General features: G+C 53.0%; 1 protein-coding gene across 1 annotated transcript; it reads left to right on the plus strand.

Annotated features, from left to right (window-relative positions):
- Nucleotides 1-1,533: 1,533 nt before the first annotated feature.
- GPR162 (G protein-coupled receptor 162) lies at nucleotides 1,534-9,453 on the plus strand. The gene is made up of 5 exons (XM_038379028.2): nucleotides 1,534-1,908; nucleotides 4,571-6,466; nucleotides 7,362-7,551; nucleotides 8,163-8,314; nucleotides 8,561-9,453. The coding sequence occupies exons 2-5, from the start codon at nucleotides 5,600-5,602 to the stop codon at nucleotides 9,089-9,091; spliced, it is 1,740 nt and encodes a 579-aa protein (XP_038234956.1). The 5' UTR covers nucleotides 1,534-1,908; nucleotides 4,571-5,599; the 3' UTR covers nucleotides 9,092-9,453.
- Nucleotides 9,454-11,310: the final 1,857 nt, after the last annotated feature.

Raw genomic sequence — 11,310 nt, forward strand, 5'->3', positions numbered from 1 at the left:
ATCAAATGCTTATTAATGTTTTGTTGCTGTTTGGATGTAATAAATTGCTTATTATTTAGGCTTTTGAGGCATATTTAGAGCAAATGTATAAATACAGTTCAGCCATTGGATTTAATAAAGGAATTTATGGTTAAATTGGTGTCTTGGAAATACCCTGCATAAATAGTAATAATTCTAATAGAGGGAGATGCCAGCTTCTAGAAATAACATACATGAGAACTCTGGCTGGTGCAGTCACCTCACTAAGGGGCCCTCACATTGAGGAGGGAGGGAGTTGTGGGTGTCCATTGTCCTGGGAAAACTTTCTAGTCCCACTGGATTTAATGGGGCCTGGAGCTTCACACGTCCAGTCTGAGAGGTGATATTGACTGGGCATTGCCCCCAGCCCCCTTTATCCCAGCCTTCCCCATATCCCTGACCTGGATCAGGCTGCTGAATGATGGTGGGGGAAGGCCCCAGACCAGCTGACTGACCCCACCATTCAGCTGAGTCAGATCTCCATACCCTGACCCATCCCAGGAAGCTCTTGGGGTCTGATCTCATGCAGAGACCTCTCTGAAGCCACCAGCGTCTCCATGTCCTCTTGTAACTTAAGCCCCTGAGTCTCTCTCTCTGACTCCATCTCATACCCTGGCTCCCTCCCCACAATTCCTTCTCTTGGGGGCAGGGACTCCTCAACTTCTGCCCAGGAGGGATCTCAGTCCCTGTTCATCTGGGTCTCCAATTTTGTCCAAGGTGGGGGAGCAAGGGGAAGATGGGACAGAGCCAGACAGATTGGAATGCTTTGGCTGCCCCTGGGAAATTACCTGCTGCTGACAGTGGGTGTCAGTGGTACTTGCATCTGAATGAGTGCTGAACCCAGCCTGTCCTTAGCTACCCTTACAGCTGAACCATGCCAAGAACCAGCTCAGAAACCAGGGCTGGGCCCTGCTCTGTAGCTGTAACACACACACCCCAGCCTATACACAAATACACACCCCAGCCTGCCCTCTCCTGCCCACATACCCCACTCACACCCAGTATACCCTCTGCCTCACACATATACCTAGGTTTCAGAGTAGCAGCCGTGTTAGTCTGTATTCGCAAAAAGAAAAGGAGTACTTGTGGCACCTTAGAGACTAACAAATTTATTAGAGCATAAGCTTTCGTGAGCTACAGCTCACGAAATGCATCCGATGAAGTGAGCTGTAGCTCACGAAAGCTTATGCTCTAATAAATTTGTTAGTCTCTAAGGTGCCACAAGTACTCCTTTTCTTTTTACACATATACCTGTCACCCACCCAGGCCAGTCTTCCCTCTCTCTTACACACATGCACAGATTTCACACCTGGAATACACACCCACCTACTCTCTCCAAGTACACACACAACTCACACTTGTAGCACACCAGCCTGTCTGCTCTGTAACCTAGCCACGCCCTCACACCTGCAGGGCACGCAGACACCAGCCTGGCCTCTCCCAGGCTAACAAGCAACAGAGCACCCTACACACACACACACACACACACACACACACACTCACGCACACTCCTCCTACTCCCAACAGGAAACAAACCGCTCGGAAGCCCAGCAGAACAACACCCGCCTCGGGGAGTGCGGAGGGGAGGGACTCACACACACTCACACACACGCACACACACTAATAGACGATCGATTCAGCCATTAAGCCTGAGCCCTGTATCTCCCCCCCCCTCCCCCCCTCGCTGAGCACAGGCGATCCCAGCGCCGGGCTGCGCTCTGCTTCCTCCATCTCGCGCTCGCTTACGGTCACTCCGGCGGGCGGCTGGGGGCCGATCCCCGCTGCCTGCGGCGCCCTGTGGCCGGGGCAGCGAGCGGGGGACGGCAGAGCCGCACGCGCACACAAGGAGAGATGCTCCGGTCGCCATGGCAGCGCCAGCGCCAGCGAGAGGTAAGATGGGTCCCTTCGGCTCCAGACGCCGGAGTGTGGCCGGGGGGGAGGGGGCTGGCCCTTGGCTGCGTTTCGCCTTTTCCTCCTTTCCCCCTGTCTCGAGCTCCCCTCTTCTCTGGCGATCTCTAAGTGTAACCCCCCCCCCCCCCTCCACACACACACACACTCCCCCTCCCGTCTCGCTCTCAGCCCATCGGGATGCATCCCCTGCCCTGGAGGTGACTGTCACCTCCACACGCAGAGGCTTGTGCTCTAAGGGCCTTATCGCTCTTTTGGTCAGTATTCTGCTGGCCATGGGGCCCTCTGCACCTTGTCACTGCCCCTCTCTGTCCTTCTCTCCCTGGCTCTTATTCTATTCAGCCACCACTTTTTCCTTCTTTTCCTTTGTGCTCCCCCCTGCATCCCCAGCTTGCCCTGTCCCTGCACTGCTCCCTTCATCCTTTGCCCCTCCCCCGCTTAGCAATAACCCTGGCAACTTCTTTGTACCCCTTTCCAGTTCCTGTGCCTCGGGCAGGAGACAAAAGGACAAGGTGGGTGGAAAAGGCCCTGCAGCTCCGGCCTGGCCCTCGCACCTTTCCTTCCCCCCACCCAGGGAGCACAGCCAGACAGATACTCCCCCCTTGCTCCATCTCTGTAAGGCTTTAGGGCTCTCTCACCCGCTCACTCTCCTTTTGGGTCATCTTCGTCTCAGACCTTTTCCTCTTCTGCCTCTCCCTGAGTCACGAGTCCATGAGCTGCGCTTCCCAGCTGGCAGGATGGATGGTGGGAGGGTGGCCTTTTGACAGGAAGCCCAGGCAACCAAGGGGACAGGGACAGGGATCTGCCCACAGAAAGCTTCTAAGACCCAGACACCATGAGCCACCCACCCAGTGCCTGGGAGCAGATTTGGACCCCATGAAAAACAGGAGGGGTCCTGTCTGGTTTAGTGACAGGTGTGGGTGGGCAGATGAGACAGTGGGGCCTGGAAATTTCCCCTCCAATAACCCCTTGAATTATTAGGGGGTCTTTAGCTTCATAACTGTCTCCAAAGGCCACAGGCCTAACTGCAAGGGTGATGGTATATTAAAAAAGCCCACAAAGTGGGGAGACTTGGGATCTTTAAATCCAGTCATGGAGGACAGACTGGTCCAGTCACATTGGCAGAGTGAAAGGAGCTACAGGGGCTCAGATTGCAAGAGTGGAGGGTGAAAGATGAGGCTGAGGATAAAAAGAAAGGCTGCAAGTCAGGAATGGAGGTGCATCAGAACTAAGAACTGGAATAGCAGATCTGAATAGGTCAGGATTGAGAGGCATTGGCAGAGCTGCATGGGGAGCCCAGCATTGCAATACCAGGGGAGGTTGCATTGCAGGACTGAGTAGCATTGGCAGGGCAATATGGGAGGCAAGGCCAGGAATGGCAGGGGTTTGTGTGTGTCAGAATTGAGGGGCAGCAGCAGAGATGTGCAGATAATCCAGGGCTGATATAGCTGTGAGTGCTGTAGGTCAGGATTGTGGTGCATCAGTAGAGCTGTGTATCAGGAGTCTAGGACTCACATAGCAAGTGGATGCAGGTCAGGATTGAGGTGCACTAGCTGAGCTGTGTATATTGTCCCAGGACTTGAATTTAAGATGTGTGGGTCAAGATTTAAATGCATCATCAGAACTCTGTGGGGTGACCAGAGATGGTACAGTGGACTGTGGATTAAGATTTGGGGATATTGGCAGAGAAATAATGTGACCTAAGGACTAGAACAGCAGGGGGGTTGCAGGGCAGGACTGAGGGGCATTGGCAGGTCTGTGTGGGGAGCCCAGCATTGGAATAGCAGGGGAGCTGCAGGGCAGGACAGAGGGGCATTGGCAGGGCTTTGTGGGGAGCCCAAGGCTGGAATAGTATGAGGCTAGTGCAGAGCAGGACTGGGGGCCACCATAAGAGATATGCAGGGAACTAAAGATAGGAATAGCTTTGGGTCCTCCAGGTCAGGATTGAGGGGCATGGGTAGAGCTTTGTGTGAGGGTCCAGGCCTGGAATAGCTATTAATCAGAATTGAGGTGCCATGGCAGAAATGTGTTGGGCTAAGACTTGAACAGCAGGATGTCTGTGGGTCAGGAGAGCACTGGCATAGCTGGACCCAGAACTGGAATATTAGGGGATGGGAGGATACATCTCAAATGAGGGGCATTAGCAAAGCTTTGGGTGGGGAATTCAAGTGTGAAATAGCATAGGTACTGTGGATCAAGACAGAAGTGCACCTGCAGAGATGTGAGGATCTGAGGCCTGAAATCCAGGAGGGAGAGGGGTTTATAAGACAGGCTTGAGGTGCTTTACAGCTTCATACCAAAGATTCACAACTGGAAGCACAGGGCAGGGGCTTGGGGATCAGGACTGAGGTGTGTCAGCAGAAGTGTTGTGTGGGGGGTCCCAGGACCAGTATGGCAGGGGCTGAGGGAGGCAGCAGGTCAGGAGTCAGCAGAACTGAGAGTGGGTGCAGGGGAGCCAGACCTGGATCTATGGGGGCTGCAGGTCAGGACAGGCATGCATCAGGATAGTCTATTATCAAAAGCCACTGGGGAGAATCCTGCACAGCCTAGATCAGAATGTTCTATTTGTGTGTGTGAATGTTGAGAGAGTTGGGGAGACGGAAATATCTTAAATTGCCTTTTCTCTTTTCTCCCCCTTCTGCAGTGAATCTTGAGCCCTGAATCTCCAAGGGAGCCTGGGAAAAGGATCTTCCCTTCTCACTGTCCCCAAGTTGTTCACTGGTTGAGTCCTGCACCTTGCCCAGAGGAGGGGGACTTGTAGGAACAGAACAAGCTCCGGGAGTGGCAGAAAGGACAGTGTGCAGGGCTGGTGGTTGGGGCACCCTGGACAGACTAGATCATTGCCTCTCCTTCCCTCCACCCTCCATTGCCCCTCCTTCCCCCCACTCTTTTACAGCTTCCACAGGGCTGGGGGGGGCAGATATCATTAGCTGCCTGAGGCTGTGGTGTTTGGTGAGTGTGGGACTGTGCACTGTGCATGTGCCAACCCCACCATTACACCAACAGCCTCTCTGAACCCCTCTGTTAGCCCTCCCCCCACCCTCCATCCCTTAAGACACCAGAACTGAGATGCCAAGATCTGGCACATAGTTGCATCTCACTGAAATATCTGGACAGGTCCGAGCCCCAGAGACATCTGTTTACTTGGGTGTAGCCCTCACAGGCCCCAGGAAAAGGTGGAACTGAGAGAAGGTCTCACTCAGACTGGGCATATATGGGTGGAGCATGAAGCAGGGGATCCATCTCGGAGGGAGTAAAGGGGGAGAGAGGATGAACAGAGGGAGAGGAAATAAAAGAAAGCATGTGTGGGAGAGAGAGGGGAAGCTCTAACAAGTGATAGTGAGAAAGACAGAGAAAAGGAGGGAGACAGAAAAGAAAGAGAAGGGAAAGAGAATAAGGGAGCAAATAAGTGGAAGTGATCAAAAGAGTGAAAGAAACATAACAGGAGAGCAAAAGAGGGAAGGAGCAACAGATTGAAAGGGTTGCTCAAAGAAAGGGATAGAGAAAAAGAGGGAGCTCTTCCCATATGCCCTGTTCAATGTTTCTTGGTGACCCCTCCTGTGCATGCCCCTTGCTTCCTATCCAGAGCAGATGAGGCAAGAGTTGTCTGCCCCTGTGCGGGGTCCCTGGGCTTGATCCTCCTACCCTGTCTCCAGCTCCCAAGGTGGGAGGCATGATGCATCGTGGTGGGGGCAGCAGCGTGGGTGACCTGTCAGAGTCGACCTTGCACAACAATTCATTGTGGTGGCTAGCGTGCGGGCTGCTAGCCCTGCTGGCCAATTCCTGGATTATCCTGAGCATCACAGCCAAGCAGCAGAAGCACAAACCCCTGGAGCTGCTGCTGTGCTTCCTAGCTGGGACCCACATCCTCATGGCAGCTGTACCCCTCACCACCTATGCCGTGGTGCAGCTGCGGCGCGAGTCCTCTGATTACGACTGGAACGAGAGCATCTGCAAGGTCTTTGTCTCCACATACTATACCCTCGCCCTGGCCACCTGCTTCACAGTGGCTTCCTTGTCCTATCACCGTATGTGGATGGTGAGGTGGCCAGTAAACTACCGGCTGAGTAATGCCAAGAAGCAGGCTCTGCATGCAGTGATGGGCATCTGGATGGTGTCATTCATCCTCTCCACCCTGCCCTCCATTGGCTGGCACAACAATGGTGAGCGCTATTATGCCCGTGGCTGCCAGTTCATCGTCAGCAAGATTGGGCTGGGATTTGGTGTCTGCTTCAGCCTCCTGCTCCTGGGAGGAATCGTCATGGGCCTGGTGTGTGTGGCCATCACCTTCTACCAGACCCTGTGGGCGCACCAAAGGCACCAAAGATGTCGTCACCGGCAGACAGAGGAAGCTTCCTCCTCCTTCCCCCCCCCAGCACACAACACCTTCAATGTGCCAGCCATCGTTGTAGAGGATGTCAGGGGCAAGAGGAGGTCATCGCTGGATGGCTCAGAGTCAGCCAAGACCTCCATGCAGATGACCAACCTCATCAGCGCCATTGTCTTCCTGTATGACACACTCACCGGGGTGCCCATCTTGGTAAGGAGCAGGCTGCCCCTTCTTCACCTCAATAGGCCACCGATCACCTTTCTCAAGGGATTGGCAGGTGTGGCCAAGAGAGGGTGGAGAATGTAGTAAAGTGGTCTCCAGCTCAGTGCAGTGCTCAGCTAGCCCCCTCAGTCTGCCCCACTGCAGGCTGCATTCTTTGGAGTGATTTAACCCTCGCCTGAGTTCCACTGGAGAAGGGATGTGGAAGGCCCTTTCTGTGTCCCTTTAGCTCCATGCTGAGATCAGTGTACAATTAACCCAGCCTCCTATTGTTTGAGACTTTAGATAAGAGGCTCTCACCTGTCTCCTCTCCCCAAACAAGAGGTCTCTATATTTGGCCCTGTGTAGTTTCTAAAGGCATTCAGGGTGCAGGAATTTGCTTCTCCTGCAGCAGGAATATGTTTGCCTTATTCTCAAAACGGACAAACTATTTTTGCTCAATTTTTTTTTTAAAGTGCTAACCCCGCATCTGAAAGGTGTGCAAAGCTCTGAATTACCAAGACGAGGGGGCTGGAATAGAAACTGTGCTTTGTAGGCACCTATGTTAACTCCAGTGCATAATGAACACTGTTGAGAAAGGATGGCTGCTATAGGTCTCACACCTTCAGTTAACGTGTGAGAGTGCAGAATACGTGCTCTCAAAGCCCCCATGTCCTCCGGCAAACCCAGGGCAGCCCAGCCTTCACATTCATGACATCTGTAAGGGACTAAACAAGAAGACTTTGAAAAAACAAAAACCCAAGATCAATTATTTTAAGAACCCTTTGCCAATCAGTCATTTAACTGCACAGTTCACTTTCATGCCGTCTGTCTCTTCCCCCTCTCTCTTTCTGTGACCGTGTATGTTTCTCTCCCCCTCACTGTCTGTTTCCTTCCCACCCCCAAGGTGGTGAGTTTTTTCAGCCTGCGCTATGATACCGCCCCCACCTGGATGGTGCTGGCAGTGCTATGGTGCTCCATGGTTCAGACCTTGCTGCTCCCCTCCTTCATCTGGTCCTGCGAGCGCTATCGAGCTGATGTCCGCACCGTGTGGGAGCAGTGCGTGGCCATCATGACAGAGGAAGAGGGGGATGATGGTAAGCCCTCTCCAATATTCCCTCCATCTCCCTCATCACAAACCCTGCCCCTGGGACAGAGAGCAAAGTGGGGAGCCTGGCAGCACTGGGTGTCGGGCCAGAGTACTTTTGGCGGGGCTAGGAAGGATTCAGGGTTGTAGCTGATACTTGGGGAACTGGGAAAGGGACAACACCTTTTGTGCGGGCTGGAGCAATACATGCACCCCTCCCACACTAATCAAAGGATGAACAGAATTACTCAGACACCCAGATTGTGATGATGGGGCAAGACACGGGATGTAAACCTCCAAACCACAGTGAGACCCCCCTCCCCAACATTGTGATCTGAGCTTCCATATTTCTCTCCATTCTGGTGGCAAGACATTTGGGGATGTGAGCTGAAACAGGGTAGATCCAATACTCCCTAGACCAACAAGGAGGGGGATAACAGGAAAGAGGGGTTTGCCATGAGGGAATAGGGTAGGGGAGAGCTCAGAGGGCAGACAGCAGGAGCTATGGGACACACTAAAAACAAAGGAATGTGAAAGAGGGTACGCAGGCTCCCTTAACATGTGGTGACAGGAGATTCCCAGCTGACAGTGTTATGCACCATTTTTCCCCATCACCACCAGATGGGGCCTGTGAGGATTATGGCGATGGGCGGATCTGCAAGGTGCGATTTGATGCCAATGGCACTGCGGCTGTGAAACGGGATCCCAGGGACGTCAAGCTGCTGCCAATGAGTCACATGCTGCTGCCCCACGACAGGGTGCACTATCTGCAGGTGAGTTGTAGGGACTGCAAGGGGCACCCTACCCTCCAGTCCCTTCTCCCTTGTGTGTCACACCCAGATATTCCCCTCCTTGGAACTCTGTTGGCTTCTAAGGGGTCACTAGCCTCCCATATGTGTATAACCCATGGATTCCCATCTCTGAAACTCTTTCCTTCTTTCACTCTGTCTCTGAGGCTTTCCCCAAGCCTCGCAGTATCTGCCTTCCCCTCACCTTCATCTCCCCTTACCTTCTTTCAGGTCCCCATCTCCCGGAGAATGTCCCACGATGAGACTAACATCTTCTCCTCCCACCGCTCCACTCCATCTTTTCTCCACAAGTGGTCATCATCTGATGACATCCGAGTCGCCACTCCCCGCAAGCCTGGTGGCCCTGGCTTCCTTCCTCCTGAACTGCATGACTACCACCACCGCCGGCGGCCCCCTGAAAATGAGCTGACCACTCTCCGGCAGTTTCTTGAGGGGGGGCTGGTCCCCAGAGGATCCAGCTCCAGCGCCTGCTTCTTCAGGGATGAGATCACCACATTCATCGACGAAACACCTCTGCCCTCCCCAGCCTGCAGTCCACGCCACTCCCGCCTCCCACTCACATTGCGCTGGGACCGCCGCCTCTCCCTGGGGGGTGCTGAGGAGGAGGAAGAGGGCCCTGATCGGGCACGACACTGCTCACTGTCTGGCAGTGAAGACTGGCATCTGCAGGACAGACAGCAGGCTAATGAAAGGACCCTTGAAGCCTGTGAGGCACATACCTTCAGGGAGCTCAACCTATGAGATTGCATCAAAGACATACATAGCCATTGGGATTCTTAAATAAAACTGTCAATGTCCCCCAGCTCCTGGGACACACTGGATAATTTATGTTCTCATATTTCTCAACAGCTGGCAGAAACAAGGCACCCTCCATGTATGCTGAGGTGGCTGGGGGACGAGTGCAACAGGTCTGCACAAAGGAGCCAGGGACATGAGCAGCCTGTGCCTGCACACAGGTTATAAATATGACTTGGGGGTTGCCCTCTGTTAGCTCCACCCCTTATTAGGTCCACACTCTCATTAGCTCCACCCATCACTGAAAATGCCCCTGAGAGCAGAAGTGGGGACAGAATAGTATTAAAATTCTATATTTGGAGTGTCAATGTGTGTCTGTTTTTAAAATGCTGTATAAATAATAACCTCATTTCCACGGCAACAAAGTGATTGACAAAATGTTTAATGAAGTTCCCCAGGCTTCCGGGGTGGGACATAAGGAACAGACAAAGCTCCCACCGCCACCCATCTTAACAGTGCAGCAGATTAGAGTGGGAGGCCGCAGATACTTAACAGCAACAGTGCAGGGCAGGAAGTGAAGGGGAGTACTGTACCAGGGAGGATTTTCAGGACATAGAAGGGATAGTTCTGTTGTCAGTCTCAGGGGTGACTTGGGCTGTATCCACACTAGACTTTGTTCCTAAAATTTCCACCATTTCTACCACTGGTTCAGTTTCACCAAGGCACCAAGAATGGGTGTGCCAATGTAAAAAGGCACTGGTGGCTGCTTGTGTTTTTACATGTCAACTAATGCCACTTAGAATAAAAACCACCACCTTGTACCAGCCCTGTTCCAGAGAGTGGTTAAATCCACTGGAGATGATGAGAGTGAAGACAAGAAAAAAAACATTTTGTTTATGGAGCAGTGTTTCCCTGTTTACAGGTATTAGGATTAATCTTGGCTGCCTCCACTCACAGCCCCCAGGAATGGGTAAAGATACTGTCATGGCAGCATTAGACAGAGGTGTTCAGGGGACATTAGGGAAGAAGGCCAGACAGGTAAAGAGGTTCAAAGATGGGGGTTAACAGCAGGAGCTGTCCTAGTATATAATGCAACCTGGCTTTATAACTGAACCCTGTCACCAAAAGCCCATCCATCCAGCTGACCCTCACCCACAACCTCTAGAGCACCTGCTGCAGACCTTCCCACTTCACAGAGTTGCCAACACAGATTTAGGAACAGAACCAGGGTATCCTGGAGAGGAGCACAAAGAAGACTCTTCTGTATGCAGACCCCAGGGACAGCACTACTGAATTTCATTCATGTTGGAAACCATAACACACCATGGCTGGTTTCCCCTTCATACCAAACTCTGAGAGGCAGAGGTGAAAGTAAGCCGGTATGCCCCAGTACAGTGTACTGGCAAGAGCCGGTACACTGTACTGGGGCAGCCCAGCTTCCCCAGGGGGCAATTTAAAGGGCCTGGGGCTCCCAGCAGTGGCTGGAGCCCCAGGCCCTTTAAATTGCCTCCAGAACCCCGCTGCTGGAGCCCTGGGGTAGTGGCTTCGGGGCTCTGGCGGCTAAAGGGCCCGTGGTTCCCCTGCTTCTAGGCCCCGGCCCTTTAAATAGCCGCTGGAGCCCTGCTGCCACTGCTCCAGGACTCCAGGGGCTATTTAAAGGACCGGGGCAATGAAGCAGGGGAGCCATGGGCCCTTTAAATAGCCCTCAGAGCCCTGGGGTAGCTATTTAAAGGGCTGGGGCTCCAACTGTCTCTGCTGCCCTGATCCTTTAAATAGCTGCTGGAGCCCCGCTGCTTCCCTGGGCTGCTGCTGCTACCCCGGTGGGAGGGGGGGGACTTACCTTACAAGGTGGGCTGGGACTGGCTCTGATACCCCTCAGCCCCGCCCCATCCGGGGGCCAGAGCTGACCCCAGCATACCGGCAAGTCACTCAACTTACTTTCTCCCCTGCTGAGAGGTGGACTAGTGTGTCAGTCAATGGATCAAAGGGAATGGGCATCAGGGAATGGATCACTTGATGATTACCTGCTCTGTTCATTCCCTCTGAAGCACCTGGCATTGGCCACTGTCAGAAGACAAAACGAAAAGGAGTACTTGTGGCACCTTAGAGACTAACAAATTTATTTGAGCATAAGCTTTCGTGAGCTACAGCTCACTTCATCAGATGCATGCAGTGGAAAATACAGTGGGGAGATTTTATATACACAGAGAACATGAAACAATGGG

Source organism: Dermochelys coriacea, chromosome 1, assembly GCF_009764565.3.
Source record: "Dermochelys coriacea isolate rDerCor1 chromosome 1, rDerCor1.pri.v4, whole genome shotgun sequence".
NCBI lineage: Eukaryota > Metazoa > Chordata > Testudines > Dermochelyidae > Dermochelys > Dermochelys coriacea.

What these genes read in the sequence shown, in the direction of transcription:
- GPR162 (XM_038379028.2), top strand. Translation starts at nt 5,600, where the DNA reads ATGATGCATCGTGGTGGGGGCAGCAGCGTGGGTGACCTGTCAGAGTCG. An exon ending in TCACCGGGGTGCCCATCTTG is followed by an intron (nt 6,467 to 7,361) that starts GTAAGGAGCAGG and finishes CCCACCCCCAAG; the next exon opens with GTGGTGAGTTTTTTCAGCCT. An exon ending in AGAGGAAGAGGGGGATGATG is followed by an intron (nt 7,552 to 8,162) that starts GTAAGCCCTCTC and finishes CATCACCACCAG; the next exon opens with ATGGGGCCTGTGAGGATTAT.